At 32.8% G+C, this 27,289-nt stretch overlaps 1 protein-coding gene across 1 annotated transcript in view; it reads left to right on the forward strand.

The window, feature by feature from the left end:
• The window catches only part of LOC143189965 (C3 and PZP-like alpha-2-macroglobulin domain-containing protein 8), a 468,650-nt gene that overhangs the window by 422,536 nt on the left and 18,825 nt on the right, over nt 1–27,289 (forward strand). Inside the window, exons 16-17 of the mRNA XM_076393989.1 lie at nt 7,134–7,355; nt 7,414–7,627. Coding sequence (XP_076250104.1) covers nt 7,134–7,355; nt 7,414–7,627 — 436 coding nt within the window. The remainder of the gene's footprint in view (nt 1–7,133; nt 7,356–7,413; nt 7,628–27,289) is intronic.

A 27,289-nucleotide genomic window follows, 5' to 3' on the forward strand; every position in this document is an offset into this window, starting at 1 on the left:
CTTTGTTAAATTATTTTGGAGCGAATGTTTAATTCGCATTTATTTAGTTTGAAAATTTGTTCTAAATGGCCAGCTAATACTTCAAGTTTCTGTTGCTTGTTTCGAGTCCAATTAACACCTAGGTTTGTTATAAATAAACACTGCAAAATTATATTTTTAGATACTTCGTGGCTTTCCAGATCGAATAGACTGTTTCCATGTTATCTATTAAATCCCTAAAATAGTTACTTATGCATTTGTTTTTAATTTTCATTTTTTTTTGCCTTTGTATTATACTGTCTAAGAGATTTTTTTTTTGCCTCCAACAGCAAGTATCGCAGTAGCATTAAAATATGTAGCCATAGTGATATTTTCCATTTATAATATATCATATGCGTGGAGTAGGTAGATAATTGGTCCCATCTACTACTTTGTGATGCACCAGCTTTAGCTTCTCTTATTGCAACAACAAAGAGATCTGAGAAGCTCATTTGGTGATTTTCTTAGCTTTGGTAGGCAATAATATCAGCCATCTTCGAAACATCCAGAACATGCTTTACATGCTAAAGGCTGCATTAATCAAGTTGGGCAGTTGATTTTGCAGTTGCCATTTTTTGTTTAATGTCGGTTTTTTTTAACTTTGTTAAATTATTTTGGAGCGAATGTTTAATTCGCATTTATTTAGTTTGAAAATTTGTTCTAAATGGCCAGCTAATACTTCAAGTTTCTGTTGCTTGTTTCGAGTCCAATTAACACCTAGGTTTGTTATAAATAAACACTGCAAAATTATATTTTTAGATACTTCGTAGCTTTCCAGATCGAATAGACTGTTTCCATGTTATCTATTAAATCCCTAAAATAGTTACTTATGCATTTGTTTTTAATTTTCATTTTTTTTGCCTTTGTATTATACTGTCTAAGAGATTTTTTTTGCCTCCAACAGCAAGTATCGCAGTAGCATTAAAATATGTAGCCATAGTGATATTTTCCATTTATAATATATCATATGCGTCGAGTAGGGAGATAATTGGTCCCATCTACTACTTTGTGATGCACCAGCTTTAGCTTCTCTTACTGCATCAACAAATAGATCTGAGAAGCTCATTTGGTGATTTTCTTAGCTTTGGTAGGCAATAATATCAGCCATCTTCGAAACATCCAGAACATGCTTTACATGCTAAAGGCTGCATTAATCAAGTTGGGCAGTTGATTTTGCAGTTGCCATTTTTTGTTTAATGTCGGTTTTTTTTAACTTTGTTAAATTATTTTGGAGCGAATGTTTAATTCGCATTTATTTAGTTTGAAAATTTGTTCTAAATGGCCAGCTAATACTTCAAGTTTCTGTTGCTTTTTTCGAGTCCAATTAACACCTAGGTTTGTTATAAATAAACACTGCAAAATTATATTTTTAGATACTTCGTGGCTTTCCAGATCGAATAGACTGTTTCCATGTTATCTATTAAATCCCTAAAATAGTTACTTATGCATTTGTTTTTAATTTTCATTTTTTTTGCCTTTGTATTATACTGTCTAAGAGATTTTTTTTTGCCTCCAACAGCAAGTATCGCAGTAGCATTAAAATATGTAGCCATAGTGATATTTTCCATTTATAATATATCATATGCGTGGAGTAGGTAGATAATTGGTCCCATCTACTACTTTGTGATGCACCAGCTTTAGCTTCTCTTATTGCAACAACAAAGAGATCTGAGAAGCTCATTTGGTGATTTTCTTAGCTTTGGTAGGCAATAATATCAGCCATCTTCGAAACATCCAGAACATGCTTTACATGCTAAAGGCTGCATTAATCAAGTTGGGCAGTTGATTTTGCAGTTGCCATTTTTTGTTTAATGTCGGTTTTTTTTAACTTTGTTAAATTATTTTGGAGCGAATATTTAATTCGCATTTATTTAGTTTGAAAATTTGTTCTAAATGGCCAGCTAATACTTCAAGTTTCTGTTGCTTGTTTCGAGTCCAATTAACACCTAGGTTTGTTATAAATAAACACTGCAAAATTATATTTTTAGATACTTCGTAGCTTTCCAGATGGAATAGACTGTTTCCATGTTATCTATTAAATCCCTAAAATAGTTACTTATGCATTTGTTTTTAATTTTCATTTTTTTTGCCTTTGTATTATACTGTCTAAGAGATTTTTTTTGCCTCCAACAGCAAGTATCGCAGTAGCATTAAAATATGTAGCCATAGTGATATTTTCCATTTATAATATATCATATGCGTCGAGTAGGGAGATAATTGGTCCCATCTACTACTTTGTGATGCACCAGCTTTAGCTTCTCTTACTGCATCAACAAATAGATCTGAGAAGCTCATTTGGTGATTTTCTTAGCTTTGGTAGGCAATAATATCAGCCATCTTCGAAACATCCAGAACATGCTTTACATGCTAAAGGCTGCATTAATCAAGTTGGGCAGTTGATTTTGCAGTTGCCATTTTTTGTTTAATGTCGGTTTTTTTTAACTTTGTTAAATTATTTTGGAGCGAATGTTTAATTCGCATTTATTTAGTTTGAAAATTTGTTCTAAATGGCCAGCTAATACTTCAAATTTCTGTTGCTTGTTTCGAGTCCAATTAACACCTAGGTTTGTTATAAATAAACACTGCAAAATTATATTTTTAGATACTTCCTAGCTTTCCAGATCGAATAGACTGTTTCCATGTTATCTATTAAATCCCTAAAATAGTTACTTATGCATTTGTTTTTAATTTTCATTTTTTTTTGCCTTTGTATTATACTGTCTAAGAGATTTTTTTTGCCTCCAACAGCAAGTATCGCAGTAGCATTAAAATATGTAGCCATAGTGATATTTTCCATTTATAATATATCATATGCGTGGAGTAGGTAGATAATTGGTCCCATCTACTACTTTGTGATGCACCAGCTTTAGCTTCTCTTACTGCATCAACAAATAGATCTGAGAAGCTCATTTGGTGATTTTCTTAGCTTTGGTAGGCAATAATATCAGCCATCTTCGAAACATCCAGAACATGCTTTACATGCTAAAGGCTGCATTAATCAAGTTGGGCAGTTGATTTTGCAGTTGCCATTTTTTGTTTAATGTCGGTTTTTTTTAACTTTGTTAAATTATTTTGGAGCGAATGTTTAATTCGCATTTATTTAGTTTGAAAATTTGTTCTAAATGGCCAGCTAATACTTCAAGTTTCTGTTGCTTGTTTCGAGTCCAATTAACACCTAGGTTTGTTATAAATAAACACTGCAAAATTATATTTTTAGATACTTCCTAGCTTTCCAGATCGAATAGACTGTTTCCATGTTATCTATTAAATCCCTAAAATAGTTACTTATGCATTTGTTTTTAATTTTCATTTTTTTTTGCCTTTGTATTATACTGTCTAAGAGATTTTTTTTGCCTCCAACAGCAAGTATCGCAGTAGCATTAAAATATGTAGCCATAGTGATATTTTCCATTTATAATATATCATATGCGTCGAGTAGGGAGATAATTGGTCCCATTTACTACTTTGTGATGCACCAGCTTTAGCTTCTCTTACTGCATCAACAAATAGATCTGAGAAGCTCATTTGGTGATTTTCTTAGCTTTGGTAGGCAATAATATCAGCCATCTTCGAAACATCCAGAACATGCTTTACATGCTAAAGGCTGCATTAATCAAGTTGGGCAGTTGATTTTGCAGTTGCCATTTTTTGTTTAATGTCGGTTTTTTTTAACTTTGTTAAATTATTTTGGAGCGAATGTTTAATTCGCATTTATTTAGTTTGAAAATTTGTTCTAAATGGCCAGCTAATACTTCAAGTTTCTGTTGCTTGTTTCGAGTCCAATTAACACCTAGGTTTGTTATAAATAAACACTGCAAAATTATATTTTTAGATACTTCGTAGCTTTCCAGATCGAATAGACTGTTTCCATGTTATCTATTAAATCCCTAAAATAGTTACTTATGCATTTGTTTTTAATTTTCATTTTTTTTTTGCCTTTGTATTATACTGTCTAAGAGATTTTTTTTGCCTCCAACAGCAAGTATCGCAGTAGCATTAAAATATGTAGCCATAGTGATATTTTCCATTTATAATATATCATATGCGTCGAGTAGGGAGATAATTGGTCCCATTTACTACTTTGTGATGCATCAGCTTTAGCTTCTCTTACTGCATCAACAAATAGATCTGAGAAGCTCATTTGGTGATTTTCTTAGCTTTGGTAGGCAATAATATCAGCCATCTTCGAAACATCCAGAACATGCTTTACATGCTAAAGGCTGCATTAATCAAGTTGGGCAGTTGATTTTGCAGTTGCCATTTTTTGTTTAATGTCGGTTTTTTTTAACTTTGTTAAATTATTTTGGAGCGAATGTTTAATTCGCATTTATTTAGTTTGAAAATTTGTTCTAAATGGCCAGCTAATACTTCAAGTTTCTGTTGCTTGTTTCGAGTCCAATTAACACCTAGGTTTGTTATAAATAAACACTGCAAAATTATATTTTTAGATACTTCGTAGCTTTCCAGATCGAATAGACTGTTTCCATGTTATCTATTAAATCCCTAAAATGGTTACTTATGCATTTGTTTTTAATTTTCAATTTTTTTTTAGCCTTTGTATTATACTGTTTAAGATATTTTTTTTCTTGGAGTTTTTACCATTTTTTTTTATAGTTCTCCTTTTTTAGTTACTATCTTAGTTTCTTTGAGATACTTAATTCCTCTAATTGTACTCGGAATTTCTATGGTAGTATTACAAGCAACTACTTCGTTCGGTAATTTTAAGTATCGCAATTAGGTTAATTGGTGAGTTCTTCAACAACTCTCGGTCTGCTTGCTTATTTATTAATATAACTAACAAATCTGGCAAAAACCTGCTTATTGGCTTATCGATTTGAATAAAGTACATATAGTCAATTCAAAATAGCAATGACATGGAAAACGTCGCAATGTTGCCGCAGCTACTCTAAGTTTTAGTACATTTTGGCTCTGACATATAACAAAATTTTAATATAAATAAAATAATTGAATAAATATTCTATTAAATATAATTTATTTTAACAATATAGTTCATCTAATACATAAATATTAACGAAGAACTTAAAATTACAATTAATTATACATCCACAATAATTTATAGGTTAGAGTTATTTTATTATATATACATTAAGCTTTTTCCACACTAGTACAGGTAGGGTTCTAGGCGCTTTTTTTTTATGTAGTGGTATCCCCCCAAGGCCTGATCTACATAATTAACAATTGTATATCTGAGTAATGTATTTTACTTTCACTAGAGACCATATTTATGTTTTATGCTTTAAGCTCGCTTGCGTAAAGTCATTACGATATTACTATATTTCCCTTTAGATTGTCATGTTACTACCCGTATACATCTTTCTTGTTAAAACTACATTTAGTCACTGCGTTCTCCCTAATGCATTTGCCATATCTACAATTGCCAACAGTTAGTGTTATTTCTCTCCTCATACATGTTAACCAAACGTTCATGTATATTCTGAGCAACAACACACATACTCATAAAGCTTTCACAATCTATAATACAATTCCCTACAACTAAAGTATATCAATTGTAGACTGACCTTTAGTGGTTTCCTCTTTCTTCACCCTGTCTTGGTAATCGTCAGCATTGAATCATAAACCAACATTCATAAGGTTATATTCAATCACTCTCATTTTCAGAAACACTAATCCAGTGAATAACCAAGCTGTTTATTTCCAATCTATCAAAAACTTGTTCAAGATTCTACCATTGTCAATTTCTTCTTCAATGTATCTGATCGAGCTCACACAAACCGAAGGTGCTCTTTTCAACAATGCCTCTTTCCATCAATCCAGACAATTCTGGTTTGAATATCCTCCTCAACCTGAATATCTATTGTAATAATTCTTTGCAATACCCCGTATCAACTCAATTGGATTAAAAATGCAGTGATAGGGAGGAAGATGTAATACTCTGTGGCCATAACATTCAGTAATCTGATGTACTATGTATCTTTTCTCAGGCTTATTTCTAAAAAAGTAAATTACATAAAACGCAATTAAATATTTCATTTATATTTGCCGAGTAATAATTTGAAATAGTTCATTCTTTAACATGATTTCCTCGAAACTTATTTTATGTACTTTAATCCATTCCTTAACTGCAGCCTTTGTTGATGAACTTGTTCTAATTATCCAACAATGCATGAACGGATGTTCTACATCTCTCAAGTAGCTGTATATCTTTCGGATCTTTGTGGATAGTATCCAGACTAATAATTTTTTCTGAAATAATTGTATTAACTTATGTGTCGATTGAAAAAACTACTTAGTGTTTTACACATTTCGTATATTTGATCTCTGAAACAACAAGATTGATCTTGATTCATCACCTTTTTCGCATAAACACGGTTTCTTTTCGGCGAATTTAAGGTTATATTGTTTTTTATTTTTTGAAATATTTTAGTGCCCGTACTAATATAAAGTGCAGCTGCAAGGCGCAAAAAAAATATTTTCAATAAAAACCGCGTCGATTTCGAATTTATTAAAACAATGCGTTAAAACAACGTTTGCCGGTTTATAATCCGTAATTGTAATATTTTGAAGAATTTTCAGACGTTTGGCAAACGGACAACTTTTGCAGGCTCATTCTGTTACATGTTCGAACTTCCCTTATGGCATTCCATCTCTTTTTAAATAGAATAAAATGACAAGGATAATATTGTCTGACTGTAAATCGAATTTACACCTTTAGACAGACATATGTTGACACTCGTGTCACTGCTATTTTGAACTGACTATATTTGTAGAATAAGGGAACAGCAAACACTAAAATCAAAAAGTGCCCTAAAATACGATTCTTAAGTTTCAAAAGCTTGTATTTATTTGCAACATAGTCATTATTAGCGCCAAGAGGTGTCTCTCAATCTGTAGAGGTATTTAACTCGGAAAAGTATTAAAACTATGAGATGTAGTAACATTGCAACCATTTCTAAAATGGTATAGTCTTGTATGTTTACACATACAAGACGAGCATATGTGCATTACTTTTCGGTCTACCTTTAGATCACTAAGTTAAACTTGAAATAATAATTTGTATATTCATTCAAATTAATTTCTCTGATAATAAAAACATCTCCGCGGTCGCATTTAGGATAACTTGTATTTTCCTGTAGAAAATCTGGTAGTTTCCACAACAGACAATTACAAGTACGAATGGATCCAAGCCCCGAAAAACCACGACAGCGTTATCGTGGAAATCAAGCCGTCAAAATCGAGAAATCTAGGACCCGTTCATCTGGCTCTAGCCGAGAACAAATCGAAGCTAGATAAGATGTACCGTATTACGATTGGCGATGCTCAAAACACCATCAGTCACATAGGAAGAGGAAAACATAGTAAGTAACATTTTACTCAAATGATATTATAATATTAAATATATTAATTAATAACCAGGTTATGGTATCCAGCTCGCATCTGCCAATACTCCGAATATATTAGGTGAGGATGTCTGGAAAACGTACTGGGTTGCGTGGGACAAGAATTCTATTTCTTTCGGGAATGGATTTATTCCTCATAACAATACCCTGCTCTCGTGGAAAATGGATAAGAAGGTGAAGTTGAGGGAAATTGGTTTCGCATCAGCTTGGGGCGCTTTGGCAGAATTCAGGTGAGCTAATAATAGAGTGTTTTTAGTGTTACTAAATAATCTCGACTATTTCTTGGGCAATAAATTTAATAAATATAGTCTATTCAAAGTTTTTTGTACATACGTCATCAAAATGTTTAATGTATTGCCTGCCTCAATTTGTAAATTCGTTTTAGAATCAGACAATATTTTCCTTCTCATTTTATTCTAGTTAAAAATAGACACAATGGTGTCTGATTAGTTCGAATACAATACAATACAATAGTGATAAGGGGTTATAACTCTAACCTATAAACTACCGCTATAACGCTATAACGACCGTAGCTGTATAGTTAACTGCAGTTTTTAAATGTGCTATAATGTTTAAATAAATTATATTTGATGACATTTTTGTCTAATTATTTTATTTAGATTAGAATGCTGTTGTATATCAAAGAAAATTGAACTAAAACTCGGAGTTGATGCGGCAACATTATTACGTTTTGATGTCACAAATTTAAATGACGCATGTACAAAATTTTGAACAGACTGTATATGAAAATTGGTCTTTTGTATCGTTAACCACAATGAACTTCAGCTGATTAAAAATTGAGCATCTGAGCCAAATATATCAAATTTTAGACCAACTAATCAATATCAGTTTCAGGATGTTTTTACGGATATTGCATTAATTTCAACATTTAAAAAGTGTAATTTATAGATCAAAGGAGAGTCAAAAGACGTAATCAGAAAACATGTAATGAAAAACTGGCTATTGTGAATCAAATATATAAATATTTACAAGGTAGAGAACTAAAACAAGCAAATTTTATCGATATTCATTAATATCCCAGACATATCCTGTGAACTAAATAAAGATATTAGGTGAAAAGAAACCTACTAAAATAGCGTGACGGCCGGTTTGATTATACATACTTTTATGAATAATCCTTGATATATCAACATTCGTAATCCAATTCTGAATGTTTCTTTCCGAAATCATATTATAAATGGAGTCATTCTATTGAGACATCACAGTGCACTCTTGAAGAACAAATCCCAAAACGCAGATTGCAATAATCGGAACCTGTCTGTCGAACGAACAGTGAACGAAGCACCTTTGGGTCGAAGAAACAGATAACAGCTTCAAAACAGACATGAATCGGAATAATAGAAAGCGATCTGAATAATAGGACACAAACATAGATCGGATAATATAAAAATTCCAACAGCATTAATATCAGCTTCTGGTTGATGATGATGATGATAGCTATATGTTAGTCCTTTAATATCAAAGCATTTAATATAATAAATTTAATAAGATTTAAGAGTATACTGACTTCAATTCCTGCACTGATTAAATATATAGAGATGTAATTTCACTAAAATTATCCGAAGCCAAAACTATTGTGGGCCAGGTTATGGCGGATTGCCAGCAGAATAGATGTGACAAAGAATCATCAAAAGTCGTGAAAAGGAAATAACAAACAAATGGCAAATGAAATTTCAGCAATACTACATATTATATTTGAGATGACAAATGGATGCTGACATGTCATGAAGCATTCAGAATATATAGATACTTATATTTGTTCACTCAAATTATAAAGCATAATAAAATACGAATATTTACTGTAATCTGTAAAATAAAATAGAGCCTACTAGAAAAAGGTGTCAACAGCAATTCATTCTTTATCAAATATGTTGGTAATGCTAATGTCTTGAGAATTGAATTAATGAGGAGAATTGCTTGAAAGTATTCAGTAGTCTCAATCACAATTAATCTAATCAAGTGAAGCTGAAATCGATATTGCTGTTAATTGAATTATTAAACTAAAAGCATTTTGATCCCAAACAAACGTCTCAAAGTGCTACCCAACTAATAATCTAATGCAAACATTATTGCAAGAAATAGTCCTTATAATCTTGCCCCATTGGGTTCCTTTGAATATATGTTATGAAAGCTGATACATTCTGTATATAAAGCAGCAACAATTAATATCAATATTTATAAAAAACCGTAATACATATCATTAAATAAAACGTTTTTATGTGGACGAAAAACAGCTATTAATTTATCCGGATAAGTTAATTTATTATAAGTGTAAGATTAATTATTGTACTTTTTGTTCTCGTTCTCCGTTTTGTTTCCAAAAAATAAATGTTATTTATTGTTCAAGATTTCTTTTGATAAATATGCCGACATTTACTACTATAATATTAATAAAATACAAATATAATTAATATATTTTCGCCAAATATTGATCACGAAGGTATAAAAAAGTTAACAAGAAGACTTTATTAATCCATCAATCTTTTTTACCATGTCTTACCAAAAGAGCTCTCGAAAAAATACAATTTGGAAAATCTATAAAAAATACATTAGAAGAATGATACATCATGGCTAAGATGAGTCTACATTAACATTGACATTTGTTTTGATATAAATAGGAATTTGTTAAATATTTTTTATATCTACACCTACAAAAAATGATATCACGAAAATGTTATGACTTCAATGTAAATATTTAAAAAAATAATATATAGGGATTTGTACGTTAGGCAACCAGTAAAACACCAGCAAAAAAACAGCTCCGAAATATTATAACTGTTCACAACTCCTTATTCAAAAACTTATTTAATTAAACTATAATAAATCACACAAGAGAATAAAATTTATTTAATATATTAAACTTTCCGAGCAAAATTAATTACGAGCATCATATTTAGTATACCATCCAAAATATAACAAATATGAAAAAACCTATTATTGTAAGCAACCGAATAAAATTAATCAAGACGGCCATTGTTTTGATCTTTATAGTAACAGGTGGGCCAAAAGTTCCGCTACCATTATATGATGTTTAGCTCAGTTTTACTTTAACCATTGTGTTGTGTAGATGTCTAAGTTTTATTGTGGATAAATATACGCCACAAGAACCAGCAAAAATAGTGACAATATTTCTTTAAAATAATCGTTCCATTATTGCCACTCAGCGAAAATTGCGTCAAAAAATACCCTGATCGTCCAGTGCCTCACAAAACCACAATTTATGGTTTACATGCGAATTTCCGACAGGGCATTTTCGAAGACAACGGACTTGTAACGCTGAAAATGTGGCTCTGGTTGCGCGATAGTGTTGCAGAGTCTCCAAAAACATCGGAGACGTGGTTCCCAGTTTAAGGAGAATTTCAAAAAACTGATTTGAAAATGTCCCCGTACAAAATTAAATTAGTCAAAAAATTGCTACCGAGATATCCTGATCAACGAGTTGAGTACAGTAATGCAATCCTAAGGTTATCTGGTGAAATTGAAGATTTCTCGTCTAATCTGATATTGAGCGATGAAGCCTTCTTCTCAGTGGCCACGTCAATAAACAGAACAGTCGGTTGTGGGGAACACATAATCCTCAATTAATTTATGAAACATCATTGCATTCACTAACAACAACTGTATGGAGTAGTATTCTGCAGGAAACATCATTGGTCCCTATTTTTTTTTTTTTTGAAAATGACCAAGGTGTTACAGTTACTGTCACTGCTCAACGGTACCAAGACATGATTCGAAATTTTCTTGTGCCTGAAATGAAAGAGCAAGGACTAGAGAACATGTGGTTTCAGCAAGATGGGGCCACAGCTCACACAGCTCGTTCAACAATTCTATTAGTGAATGTTATTCCACGAAGACTAATTTCGCGAAGTAGTGATTTAACAGCACTAGACTTTTTCTTATGGAATTTAAAAACCTTTCTGGATAGCTTTCTAGATTTGGGGTTCCCAACAGAACCATCAGTTAAAGAACAGACCTAGATGCGACGTTATCGAGCCATACAGTGTTTACACTGTCGATCTTGAGTTGCGAGATGCGCATCTTCGAAAGCTTCTTTCTTATGAAAATAATCAGGTTTTCTGAGGGTTAATTTGCAACCTCCAAAATTTAAATCACTTGACCACGTGACCGAGTTGCTATTACAGCCGTCCTTGAATAGTGTGCTCGAATTTGGATACGGTGAAGAAAGCCAAAACAGTCAGCTTAGAGGGCGACGTCAACGTGCTCTCTCCTATGTCATATTCTAAATGTCAACTGCGTCGTCTTTCCTATCCACATCCTTCTGGTATTTTGTCCTATACAAACATAGTCCCATTTAAAATCCCATTTTAAGTGTAGTTTTTCTTGTTTTTCAATTAAAACTGGTAATTTTTTTCTTTGTTTTTACTTTTGTATTCTTTTGTTTCCTTTCTTTTTTTATATAGTTTTAGGCCCTCATTTCCTTTATTTAAGTTCTGCAATGCAAGTTCTATTAGCTCTTTTCATCCACTAAAATAAGCAACACCTAGTTATTATTTTTCTTATAATAGTGTCCTATTCAGCATGGTCAGCATTCAGCAGCACCATTTGCTGGTAAAAAATAATAATAAAAATTTCATTTCATTTCATTTTTGTCTATCCAAATTTTAAAGTACAGATTCATATATTACCACATAATCTAAATCTAACCACATGTTAAAGGCGACTCTTCTATGTCACGCTCTAAATATGTCAATTGTCAATTGTCAATCTCATATACAAACATTGTTCAAAGACCGCCCATTTAAAATCCCCTTCTAAGAATAATTTTTCTATGTAACAGGCCAATTGAAAAGTCCCCGGCCTACCGTAGTAAAACATATTTTTTAGGCAAAATTAGTTTTTTTTTATTCAACATAATTCCCTTCAAGGGTGAAACACTAATTATAGCGACCTTCCAACTATTCGATACCATTTTTGTAGTACGATTTGTCATTTGCTTCAAAATAAGCCTCAGTTTCGGCGGTTACCTCTTCATTTGACGAATTTCTTCTCAGCGAGCATTCTTTTGAGATCTGAGAACAGGAAATAGTCGCTGGGGGCCAGATCTGAAGAATACCGTGGATGAAGAAGCAATTTGAAGCCTAATTCGTAGATTTTTGCCATCGTTTTCACTGATTTGTGACACGGTGCATTATCTTGGTGAAAGAGCACTTTGTTTTTCTTCAAATGCGGATGTTTTGCGGCGATTTCGTACTTCAAACGGTCCAATAACACTATGTAATAGTCGCTGTTGATAGTCCTTCCTTTTTCAAGGTAATCAATGAAAATTATTCCATGCGCATCCTAAAATACGGATGGCATAACCTTGCCAGCCGACTGTTTAGTTTTCCCACGCTTTGGAGCGGGTTCATCGTGTGCAATCCACTCGGGGGACTGTCGATTAAACTTTGGTATAAAACTATGGAGCCATATTTCATCCATTGTCACATATCGATGCAAAAACTCGGGTTTATTATGCTTCAAACACTGCTCCGAATCATCAACTCGTCGTTGTTTTTGGTGAAAAGTGAGCTCGCGCGGCACCCACTTTGCACAGAGCTTTCTCATACCCAAATATTCGTAAAAGATATGATGTACACGTTCAATTGATATCTTTAGAGTGTCTATTTCATTCAATTTCAATTTACGGTCATTCAAAATCAATCATTGATGGTTGATTTTCCAGGGGCAGTATCCGGAAACTCGGCATCCAGCCAAGATTTTACTTCAAATGTATTTTTTCTGGTCAAAAGCAATATTTTATCAACATGCGAAATTCCTTTTTAACTATTTTTTTCACAATGACAAAAGTTGCTTCACTCAAAACTTTATAATTCACAAACTAATGATCACAAACTAATGAGCTGTCAAATTTATACACGCATCTTTTGAGGATTAGAGCTAACTAAAAAACATATGGTTTTAATTCTAGTAGCGCCATCTATGTGTCAGGCCGGGGACTTTTCAATTAACTTGTTATGTCAATTATAAAATTACTCCCTTTTCGAAGTGATCCGAAAAGGTTTAGGTTTTAATTATTGGCCGCAGAGACTTTCTATCAGAGCTACCGTTAGATCGGGGATCGCCGACACACCTACCGAGGTAAAAAATAGGCGCACGTCTCAATTTCCCCCTCGGCCGCTTGAAAAATGCCCCCAATTATTCATTGGCCCATTCCGTTCTCGGCCATCCATCATGTAACGCGCGGCCTTCGGGTCGCAGATTGATGACACCGGACGTTTTTGATAAACCGAATTTTCGCCTGTAGATGCAAATATGTCTTTGGCCGTCGTCGCCGACGTGAGGGGACGGCGGGAAATTGATTCGGTTTCGGGGACCGGGACAAGGAAGGTGGAGGCGGTAGAGGAGGGGGGGCTGACGGCGCCGGGGAGATAGTTGATGGATTGGCGGAGACACTTTTGACGCGTATTGTATGGTGTTTTGTTAGGTCGTATTTCTTAGTCAATTAGGTTGAAAAATTGTTGTATGATAATTTTTCGTCGGGCCGCTATTGGAAGATTACATCGTGACTCTAGGACGTGGAGGAATCAATCATTTTTTGTGACACTGCCGCAATCGGTAAACAAAACTACTGATTATGAAAAAAACATTTTGTGTATATATTGAAAAGAAGATGAGAAATATAGTCTACAAATTAATCACGGAGTAAGAATCTAGATTACAGTTAAGACTGATTTGTGTCTGGAGAAACTTGATAATGTCACTTCACGAACATCAGCAAAACATAAATTTAGTGGTTTGAAAATTTCCAAAATAACACAAAGCAGGTTTAGAAACAAAAAGACTGATGTTCTGTAAAAATAACTAAATAAAAGATAGGGTGTAACAATACTGCTGGATATGTCTAACCACAGTCCAGGCGGTTTTTGATTTTAAATTTAATAGAACTGCCTAGAGCCTATTTAGTTGGAGCAGTGGTCAATGAGAGAGGACGGTCCTCTAATTGTGCAATACTCACGGGTTCGAATTCTGCTGGGGCATGGATATACTTTATGCTTGTGATTGTAAATATCTTTATAGGCAACAGTGAAAAATCCGACAAGGAATAGTTAAAATCATGCCAATGAACAGTTCCAGTCGTGCCAGTAACCAGGCTGAGTAAGACCGGATGTCTTCTGGGATGGTCACTGGCCAGGCGGTAAGCTTATTGTCAAAGACCGTGGTTGGGAGCCCACGTTAAACAGTAGGTGCAGTCCAGATAATAAATCGTTGGTAAAAAGGAGACTTTAAAATATATATATAAAAATGAACTGCCTAGAAATCCCTCAAGCTGTTACATTTTGTCAAACTCCGTCTAGTTTCTTTTAATTTATGTGTTTAATTGTTATCAACTATTGACGACTAACTTACAATATGTGTTTACAATAACTTAAATCTAGGTATATATCTAAGAGGATCCATCGACCCTTTCTTTGCATCTGGTGTAATAATTAATGTTTTCCTATTCAATTATACTACATCACGCAAAATCAAATGGTTTAAACCTTTTGAATCTGTGTCCTGTTCTGGTGTTATCCAAGAGTTGTAATCCTTCAATATTGATATGAGAATGGATAGGGATTCTCTTGATTTTCTGACGGGATCTGAAGCTCTCGATGCAAATAATCAGTCCTATCTTATCTGGGTAAACCTATAATATTTCTCAAAACTTTGTTCTTAAAAACTGGTATTTATATTACTTTTCGCAGAACTTCCTATAATTGAATTCCGTATATCCATAATCCGTCCTGTAATTTATTATGTGCTGATAATTGTAATTTTCTTCCAAAAATTCTAATAAATTTTCCTATAGTGGAAATCCTGTTCTTCTATTTTCTTTTCGCATATATCGCATATATATCGATATCGCATATCCTTATCCGGAAAATATTTTTACAGATTTTCAATGTATCAAATAACGAAAGTACTATACTATACTTGTAAGTATTATTATGATGCTTTAAGATAGGACCAGATGATTTTAAGGAAAGGTTGAGTGGAGGAAGTTGGGCTGCTATAGTTTTTGAAAAAAATAAAGAACTACAATTCATTTCTGTGAAAGAATTGTGGTTAAAAATGTGACGTATCAAAGCAAATGGTACAAAATATAGCCATGTGATATTCACCCTTGATAGAAGAACATGTCCCTCATTAAAATTGAATAATCATGAACTTTCGCAAGCAGACAACGTTATATATCTGGGAATGCATTTCCATCGACGTTTGACATGGAAAAAACATATAGTGATAAAACGCAAATAGCTTGGTCTTAAACTAAACCAAATGCATTGGCTGATAGAGCGTAAATCTAAAATATCATTAAATAACAAGGTTTTGCTGTATAAGTCAATACTTAGACCCATTTGGACCTACGGTATTGAACTACTAGCAAATCTAATATAGATATCCTCCAGAAGTTCCAGAATAAAGTGTTGCGCATTGTCGATGCCCCATATTACGTGTCCAACAAACTGATTCAGCGCGATATCCACATAGAACCCATAACGAGTGTGATTCGAAGTATTAGTGCGCAGTAGTCTGAATGACTTTTAGTGCATCCTAATACACCCGCCAAACAGTTAAATGTGTGCGATGACAATGTAGTGCATAGACTCAAACGCAAACTACCATACGAACTAATTAATAGACACATAGAGTGTGATTTAATAATCTCTAGAATAAGCTAGAATAGTTTTTAGTATAAGTTAGGATAGACTTTAAAACTAGTTAGAATAATATCTAGACTAATATTTAGATTATAAGTTGTACAGCAGATCACTTAGTGAAGTGATCTTCTACATGCCAAGATGGTTATATTATATAACTGAAATCTTATAATTATACTTATTACCAACGGCAGATTGTTGACGTTCTGGGAGATTAATAAAAAAATATTCTGTGAAAATTAATAGTATAAGTTATGTTAAATTGGTCGAAGAACAGTTGAAAAATTGCAGGTCAAAATTATATTTTTTAGCAAAACAATGCTGCTGTTCATACTGCACAAATCGCTAAAGACTATTTATAAGAACACATTACACAATTTTGACAGTTGGCAGCGCCCTCGTCTTATATAAATATTATTGAAAATTAAATGGTAAACTATTTTACATACTAAAAAATAATATCCAAAAAGCGTGAAAAAATTAAATCAAGGTTCCGTTAAAAACCTACATGAGAGGTTGCTGAGGAAGCTGATTGAAGTTGTGAATTAGAGTTGTGAATAAAGGAGGATAGAAAAGGAGGAAAATATTTTACAGTTCTTTTTTAACTAACTGTGCTACAGTTTTGTCGCATCATTCTAACAGCAAATCTATTATTTATTTATAGTTTCTACGTATAAGAATAGTTATATTTTAGTAATTTCAATATGAATTATAGAGAGTTTAAGAACTAAAATGTAATTTACGTAATTTTATTAAAGGTTGAAACGAAAAATCTAATGTACGCTAACGTTTTGTCACAGAATATATCGGAGTTGTATCAGAATATCCATTAAATTCCTACTTGGAGTTCTAAATAAAGTATAAATTTTTCACCAAAACAGAACTTAGTATTGTTCTTGTAACATCTTATAATAATATAAAACAACTAATCGACAAGTATCGGCAATTCAAGTATAAAAGTAGATCGTCGTTTAACAGAATTTAGCGCGGTACTGGACTGTTCGACGCGCAAGAATTAAACTCGACACGTGCTGCTGCGCATTCAATTGGTCCGGAGAGAAATGGCTCGTGAAACTATTCCGGTATATAGAGGACGAGAATGGTGTGTATAGATAGGATTTTATTTTGAACGGTACACCAGAACGTGCAAAAAGCCTTGAATTGAAAGCAATTAGGGTGCAATTGTCCGTGAGGAAAGGGTAATGCTTTCTTCTTGTTTTAGAAATTTTATTTCCTCAAAAATTGTTATGATTATAGATATTTACTGAGATATGCGAAGTATCAATGTAAGTAACTATTAAATAACCTAATCTAGTTAAATTTAATAATTATGTCATTACTAATAGGTCAATTGAAAAGTCCCCGGCCTATCAAAGTAAAACACATTGTTTTAGCAAAATTGATATTTTTATTCAACCTAGTTCCCTTCAAGCGTGATACACTGTTTATAGCGACCATCCGATTTTTCGATACCATTTTTGTAGTACGATTTGTCCTTTGCTTCAAAATAGGCCTCGGTTTCGGCGATCACCTCTTCATTCAACAAAAGTTTCTTCACAGCGAGCATTCTTTTGAGATCTGAGAACAGGAAATAGTCACTGAGGGCTAGATCTCGAGAATACGGTGGATGAGGAAGCAATTCGAAGCCCAATTCATGGATTTTTGACACGGTGCATTGTTTTGATGAAGCAGCACTTTATTTTTCTTTCAAATGCGATTTCGTCCTCCAAATGGTCCAATAATGCTATGTAATAGTTGCTGTTGATGGCCCTTCCTTTTTCAAGGTAGTCAATGAAAATTATTCTATGCGCATCCCAAAATACAGACATCATAAACTTGCCAGCCAACAGTTGCGTTTTCCCACACGTTGGAGCGGGCTCATCATGTGCAGTCCACTCGGATGACTTTCGATTGGATTTCGGAGTGAAATGATGGACCCTTGTTTCATCCATTGTAACATATCGACGCAAAAACTCGGGTTTATTACGCTTGATCATCTTCAAACACTGCTCAGAATCATCAATCCGTCGTTGTTTTTGGTCAAAAGTAAGCTCGCGCGGCATCCACTTTGCACAAAGCTTTCTCATATCCAAATATTCGTGAATGATATGATGTACACGTTCAGTTGAGATCTTTAGAGTGTCTACTATTTCATTTAGTTTCAATTTACGGCCATTTGAAACCATTTTGTGGATTTTTTAAATGTTTTCGTCGATAACAACCTCTTTTGGCCGTCCACTGTGTTCACTGTCTTCGGTACTCATTTCACCACGTCCAAACTTAGCATACCAATTCTTCAACTATATTTTTTTCCCTTCAAAAAGCAATATTTTATCAACACGCGAAATTCCTTTTCATCCATTTTTTCACAATAACAAAAGTCTCTTCACTCAAAATGCTATAATTCACAAACTATTGATCCGACCGATCTTTTGAAGGTTAGGGCCTACTAAAAAACATATGGATTTAATTCTAGTAGCGCGATCTATGTGTCAGGCCGAGGACTTTTCAATTGACCTGTTGTATATAAAATAACAGTTTGCCGTTTGACAGTTGCAGCAGCAATCTCAAGAGCAAAAAGGCATAGGATAGTTGAAGACCATCCGCATCGACCCCAAACTTGAATATTAATGGCTATAATGTCTTGCTCTGCATAAATTTGGTAAAAAAATTATCATTTTGCATGACAATTATCGGCCATACTTTGCAATAGTTGTGACGGATACACTGTTGCAGCTGGGTGGAAAAATTCTGCAGCACCCAGCATACTCACCAGACAAATCTCGTCTAATTAACACTTGTTCCGATCATAACCGAAAAATAACCAAAATACATTCAAGCATATAAGATATAATAAAGGGTATCAAGTAGAAAATTATTTAAAATATAAAACGGCCTTTATCGCATAAAATTTCTAGTACTAGACAGTCTGGAATTATACTATCAAATATATTCTCAGCTAAGCTGGGCAGACATCCCCACTTAAAACAATAAATGGTACCTTTCCACAATCGAACCGATTTAACATTTTATGGTCAAAATTATTAAACTTCCACAATCAAGCGACAGATCCTATTACTAGAAGAATTCTTTCAAAAATGTTGATTTTGCAGGGGGAAAGTTGGAGAAGGTTGTGAGGAGGTGTAGGAGCAACAGTCAGGTATTCCTGTGAGTCCATCCGCCTTTTCACGTGTTCGTATTTACCAAAAAGTGATGATGGCTACTTTCTACAAAATAATATTGAACATATAATAATTTTAAATAATTTTTAATAATTTTCCTACAAATAATTTTAAATATTCAACATAGAGTAGTATATAGAGTGTTAACTTGTTAACTAGAGTGCCTATTGTTTAAGAATTGGTTAATCTAAACTTACCAGGAAACACTTGGAAAGAAAATATTCTGTTAGGAATGCAATTTATTGGTTGAGGATTTCATACGGCTCACGTGACCAACCCCTGACGACTCATTCCACTTACCATTTAAATTCGAAACCCAAATGTGATTTCTTTAAAAAAATTATTAATAATTATCAAATAAAATTCTATAAAAAATATAAAAATGTAAATAATAATAAATAATACATATAAGATTAATTTAAATAAGATATATTAAAGTGTCTGTCTTTTTGTTCCTTCATACTGAAAGTGAGCAGTGTAGCTAAAAGTCTGTGTCTGTTAATATTTTACATAGTTGTTTAACACAAAAATGTATTGAGGTAAGTTAAAATTATTTTTTAAATATATTCGTGAAAATTGTTGATCGGAATAATCACATCTTTCTACAATAATGAAGAACTAATTAAATGATCAAAAAAATATTTATATATGGTTTTTTTTGAACCATTATGAAGATATCAGATCGTATTGTTAATTCTAGTTTTGTCTACAGTGCCCAAACTTTAGGTTTTGCAAACTCACAAAGTTAGTGCGATACTCCACACTTTTGGTTTATAAGGAACAACAATACACAGCTATAGTCAGGCATTCCATTTATAAAGACATTCACAAATATGGTGCCTTGGCTCCTTATATCATTGCAACCCCTTGATAAGATGCTTACCCACCCATAAAGCTGGGTAGGTAGTCTAACTACAATAGTCTCAATCATATCATAGAGTCTCTGTCACCAACCAAAAAAAAAGTTCTAATTATGTGCTTATGCAACATAAAATTTCTTTTGATTAAAGATCATTTGTATAAGAATAGTGTGGCTGAATATTGTTTTTATAGTTTCAAATTTCCTTCTAACCAACTCAAAGTATATCTGAACTGGACCTACTCCTACCTGCTGGACCTACGTGAACTCCGAACCACGACCATCGCCATTAAGCCTACCGATTGGTGAGCGATCAACTTAGAGATCACCCCAGAAGACACCCGGTCTTATCCAATCTGGTTACTAGCGTGACTCAAGTAATTGTTCCTTGTTAGATTTTATACACTTTACACATTAAGTATTGTTACACCGTCTAAAAGTAACTATTTAGAGAACATCCTGTATAACCATTCATTAAAAAATGTAAACTTTCGTATGATAAAAACTTTAGTACTTAATTTATTTTTGGCTTAAAAATTATATTCTTTTAAATGATATACTTCCTACAAAAAATAAAATTATTTTTTATAATTTAAATATTAAAATCCCTCTAAAAATACCCTAACGCCAGCCTAAATTATGATTTAACATAAGAAAATGTTTCTTTTTAATTAGCATAAAGATCCTGATAAAACCTAATTTCAATAAAAGTTCAAATAATACGAAAGTCTTCTTATCTTTTACCGGAATATTTTTGTTTTTTAGATAACTTTTTTTTTTGATATATTTTAAAGTCTTCTTTTACGAACTATGGGTTTATCTGGACTGGGCCTAAATTTTAACGTGGGCTCCAAACCACGGTCCTCAGCATTAAGCCTACCGACTGGCCAGTGACCAACTTTAGAAATTATCCCAGAAGACATCCGGTCTTACCCAGCCTGGTTACTGGCGTAACTGGGATCATTTTCCCTGTCGGATTTTACACTCTTGTCTAGAACATTCACACATTTTAAACAATCACAAACATAAATTTACGACCATGGCCCAGCAGGATTCGAACCCGCGGCTATCGCAACAGTAGGAGGACCGTCCCATCGCCTTTACCACTGCACCACCAAGCCGGCTTTTAGAGAATTTTGATTTCATATTTAACCGAAACAAACATAATACAATTTAACATAACTGTCAAATTCGTTGATTTTAACATGTCCTTACAAAAAAAGATCAGTTTTTCGTTGAATATTATTGAGTTATTCAGTATATATAGAGGTGACCCATGAAATTGTTTGTTTTGAATAAGTCTGCTATCGAATCATATCAAAAACTTTTGTAAACTTATACTGAATCTATTCCGTCATATCCTAACGCTCGGTTTTGATACCAACAATTTAAAAGTGGTCTTTTAATGACGATGATAAAGGGACGGAGCAAAAACTTCGAATACAACGAATTGCAACACTTATTAGACGAAAACCCAAATCTAATTCTCAAGGAGCTTTCAGACAGTTTAGCAGTTATTGAACGAACTGTTTCCAGGCGTTTACATGTGATGATAAAGATCCTGACTAATGTCAATAAAGTCAATCAAATGTGCGACGAGCTGCCTCACGTGCTGACCGAAAGACAAAAAATGAAAATAATTGTTTTGGTTAGATGACAGTAAAAGAGTATACTGTAAACTGAAGGGAATTTCAGATTAGCACATGCGCATTTTCATTTATTTAAATTAATAATCTGAGTGAACAAGCGCTTTCCTGACAATATCTGTGCAAGCGCATATACTTTGATTTGTAACATGTTGAAAATATTAGTCTAATATATTTTTCTTTGTATATCATTCCGCGACCGAGAAATTTAGCCCCATAAAACTAAAAAGCCATAATCAAACATGTTATAATAGTAAAGGAAGTGCTAATACTTCCTTAAGCGCTTGGAACATTCAAAGACAAACAAAGATAGTAATATGAAAATTATCATTAATATTTATGAATTATTTTAATTTAAGTACTAATTAAAATACAAATTTTAGTAAGTGAGTGTTTTAATTTTATTTACCGAGTACATGAGGAACATTTGAAGATACAAAGTAATATTCTATTAGAATATTTTTTTTAAATCTTTAAAAAACGGAATGAAAAACATTATAATTATATAGAGAGTATATTTAAATATGTTTACATCAAGTCCATGCACCATATTTACATAAAGACATCATATTGAAACATCGTATTTTTACAAAACAACAATTTATTTACCTATGCTCTTTTATAAAAATATATTCTTTTTTTCCTTGTTTGTTTTACTCTGCCACATACATAATAGTAGTCATTAGATCATTAGGGTGTCATTGATGATTAATGTTATATGTTTTGTTTATTCGATTGAGCTCAACTTTTACTGGTAAATTTAATCTTTTTAAAGTATCGTTCATCATTATTCTTTCATCCTGAAAAATCCTATCTATTTTTTTTTATTATTCTAATTTCACTTTCAATTGACACAAAATCTCAATATTCTAGATTATTGGTTTTCATTCGATCAACGGTTAGTTTTGAAATTACCGATTATACACTGTAAATAGAGAAGGAGAGGACGCAATATAACCAATTGTGCGCATGCGACAGTTCCACTAATTACTTCAGTTTAACGTATTCTCAGTAAAAGGATCCCAGTGTATAGTCTATCCAAAATTATTTTATACATGCGTCATCTAAATTTAGGACGTCAAAACGTCGCAATGTTGCCGTATCAACTCTGAGTTTTCGTTCAGTTTGGCTTTTAGCATACAACAAAATTGTAATCTAAATAAAATAATTAAACAAAAATACTGTTATCAAAACTCTTTTCCATACCACCATTATGAGCTAGAGTTCTAGGCGCGTTTTTTATGTAGTGATATCTGGAGCCCTAATCCACCTAATTAACAATTGTATATCCAAATAATATCCATAAGTTAGAGCATTTTTACCTTTTACACACACAAGAACTTTGTGTTCTTCGGTACCTTATTTCCTTGTAAAGACGTTTTGATATCACTGTATTTCTCTTTAGTTTGTTTTGTTAATACATGTAAACATATTTCTTGATAAAACTAGATTTAATCACTGCATTCTCCTTAATTTATTTGCCATATCTGCAAAACAGTTACTATTATTTCTCTCCTGGCTTAACAAATCCTCATGTATATTCTGAACTATTACACATATATAAGTGCACATAAATCTTTTACATTCTACAATTATATTTCCTGCAGTTATCATATATTAATTGTTTCCACTCTCATCGCCCTTGGAAATTGACAGCATTGAATCGTATCATATTTAGAAAGTTTCATTCAAGTGAATAACTAGGCGGTTAATTTCCAATCTAACAAATATTTGTTCACAAATTAATCATCTTTCAGTTTCTTCTTCAATGTATCGGATCGAGATTATCCTAACCGAAGGTGTTGTTAACTATTTTGCCATGACTGATCATTGGATATACTGGTCCCATTCTGAAATATCCATGTCTCATATAAAAACATAAATTGAGATAATACGTTTTCCTTCATTTTATCATATGCTTTTAAAAATTGTATTCTTTTAAAAGCAATATCCGGAAGTTCCGTGTCCTTACACAGGACCGTGTCTTTACTAATATTCAGTGCTACTGCAACACAGTAAAAATATTTTCAATAAAAATCGCAGCAAATTAATTTTATTGGAAAAAGAGGCCTCAATTATCTGGATCCTGTTCAAAGTAACTGATTAGAAACGCAATCTATTCTGTGTGGCTTCGGAATTTTCATTCAGAGTAATAATAAGCAGCTATTTGAAGTGTATTAAAACAATATAACTTTTGCCGCTTTATAAGCTCATATCACTATTGTTTTGAAGAAGTTTGCATTCGTTTGACAACCGGATTATTTTGACAGGCTAGTTCGGTTACACGTTCGAACTTATCAGACAGCATTGAGTCTCTTTCTAAATAGAATAAAATGAGCAGGAAAATATTATCTGATTCTAAAACGAATTTACAAATTGCGGCAAAAAATATTTGGATAGACTATACGTGCTGTTTAGCCAGAACTGCTCATTCGTGTTTATTATATAAACTAGCTCAAGGGTGTGCAACTGCAATGGTAAGTAGTGGGGCAAAGTTTCGCTTAGTCCAATCATTGGCGGCGCTGACAACGCGAATCTGATTGGTTAGTTTAAAATAGTTATGTGGAAACCTGTAAGGAAAATACTTTGCTTTGATTGGTCTGCCATTTCCCCTGATTATTTTGTGACGTCACATTTATTGGCCAATAGTATTTAAATAAAAATCAAATTTACTTTTTAAAATTAATTTATTAAAATAAAAACCTATACAAATATACATAAGTGTAAATAATATAAATATATATAAACAAAAAGCAAAAAAAAACAATTATGAACTCTATTCTAAGCAATATTAAAATATCTATAATTCTTCCATAACGCCTTCCCATATATGTTTAGTGCCATCAATTTTATGGGATCTATTAGAGTTCTAACTTATCTTGATACATTGAAGGTAAACTTTAAATCCTTCCCTGTTGATATTGCATTAACTTCATTAAACCAAAAATACAATCACACCTCATAATAACTAAAATTTGGTCTTGAAAATAATTATGGATTGGACAGTTGAAACATTAAAAATGTATGTATTTTTAAAGATATTCAGATTTTAGAGTATTTAATCTGGGGAACTACTTAATATAGAATATAGACAAATATTGCATGTTGTCTCTTTTTCAGAAGTTTTGTTAAATAGCCTGAAATAAGACTAAAATACAATATTAGACTCTTGTTTTCTTCAGAGCAAAATTCTCTGGAACTAAAAATATAGACTCAACTGGTGATTTAACAACCTCAAGTGGTACTAGATCTCCCGTTAAAAAAGAATATAAGTTATCTAACATGTTCATCTTCTTCACGATTTTCTCTGGGCGAATGATGTGAAAAAATTGAAGTGATGAGCCCTTTTAAAAATTTCTCGAACGTACTAGTGGAAGGATGCTGTTTCTACCTCCATGACTTCTAATAGATCCAACAAAATTCTTTAAGCAATCTTGGTTAAGATTTGTTAAATGTAGTTATTTGTAAATTTAGACAAAATAGATTTCTTTAAGGTAATAAATCCCCTAAAAATAGCGATTAAATTTTTAATTGATGGCACCATAACAAATATTTTCTTAACAAGGCAATCAAATTTAAATATATAATTCCTCTACTATAAAATGATTGAACACTGATTGTTCTAAAAATTTGAAGTATTGCAAATAGTTTAGGGATATTTTACCATTAAAAGTAGTATTTATTACTACTAATTATCCAGTTATATTAATTATTACCTTCTTGTAAGACTTCTTTATGTAGAGACATCACACTGGCAGCATACGAACAATTTGGTAGATTAATTGAATTTTATTACCACTAACATCTTCATAAGGTTTTAATTTTCTGTAAATAAACAATATATAAACAGACATGTAGTAGATAGATAATTTTATATGTACCTGATAAAACCAATGATGGATATGCATTTACCCTAATTTCGTGAAGGAAGGATAATTCTAAATTTTTGACTAAAATGTCCATAACAAACACCATGACGTTGATATATTTGCATTGTGGTTTATCCAGGTAACTTACTATTATTTACTTGATCAACCCATTTTTGGAAAGGAGCGAGATCATTCCTTGGGAAACGATGTCTAATCATTATATATTTTTACCCCGGTACACTACATCTTTACTACACTGACGCATTGTCATCAATTTTTATATTATTACTCTATAATAATTAATGTAAAACAGAAAATATGCACAAAACGAAATATGTAAAACGAAAATTTCGTGATCTAAACAAAAACCATAACCTACAAACAACAAATAAAAATGGACGCCCATAGAAAATGCTGATTTCACACAATTTGATCGACCAATCACATTTCATGTTAGTGGCGGCACCAGGAATTTAAACTAGCCAATCACAATTTGCGATCGCAGTGCTACAGTTGATTGAACTAAACAAAACATTTCCCCAAGGTCGCCTATACCGTGAAATTTCTATTTTTTCTATGAACTAGCTTGACAAATTTCACAGCCGCACGGTATTGTTTGAAAGAGTTGTGGTTAGGAAGTATTTTAGGTTAATTTTACAAGTATTGTTAATTTAAATTTGTAACAGAAATAAGTTAACAAACAGTAAACAATTGGAGATACTAGAATAAGTATATCACTTACTAGGAACGCAGTACCAGATTCAGTAATCAATTTTTACCAATTTATGTTATCCGTAGTTTGATCGGCGTTGTGCTTACAATTCAACAGTATGGCAAACTATTCTCCAAGAACTGATTAGGTAATACGAAGTTCACCCCATTAACTGTTTGCAATAACAAATACTCCATTTCACACATAACCTAGATACCTAATAAGTTGTTTTAAATATTATCTAAATTAGTTAATAAAATAATATCCTAAAGCTGTCTTCAAAAATTTCGCCAGCCATCACCGACATAAACGCATTGCCATCGACTCGGCAACAGTCCAAGTAAAAACAGTTTAAAAGTTCCGCCCTCGAAGCAGTTTTATTTGTAAATCAGATTATAAAAAAGAACGACTTTTTCGCACGAGCTATTGCCCCCGAAGTAAAACCCAGGCAGGAAGGCAGTCGAGCCCCCGCGCTTTCAATTCACGAATTTTTGCGCGGTCTGGTATACCCCCCGAAATAAAATTCCCTTCTCCCTTTTTATAGCGAAACAATTTCACGAATCATTTACGTTCATCCCTCCGCGGGGCCAATTTTAAGCTCGGCGGCACGTCCCGAATTCCGAATTTAATTTGTACGCGCCGACTAGTCCGGCTCTGCACTGAATTCGGTTTAAATGGTTGATCGTTGAGTCTCTGTCGTCGAGTTTCCTTCATCATTTTCCAGATTTGGACGTCCGTTCAACCAAACGCTTTGGTTCAAGATGTTGTCTGTTCCAGTTGTGTAAATTTTGATAATGCCTTAAATGGCATTAAGATTATTTTAAATATCTCTAAATCTCCTATAATGTCAACAATCTGCCCGTTGGCAATAAGTATTATTACATGATTTCAGTTATATATTATAACTATCCTGACATGTAGTAGATCACTTCAGTAAGTG

This window comes from Rhynchophorus ferrugineus, unplaced genomic scaffold (assembly GCF_030347505.1).
Source record: "Rhynchophorus ferrugineus isolate W39M unplaced genomic scaffold, kcgeb_rfMv2 rfM2, whole genome shotgun sequence".
In the NCBI taxonomy this organism is placed as follows: domain Eukaryota; kingdom Metazoa; phylum Arthropoda; class Insecta; order Coleoptera; family Curculionidae; genus Rhynchophorus; species Rhynchophorus ferrugineus.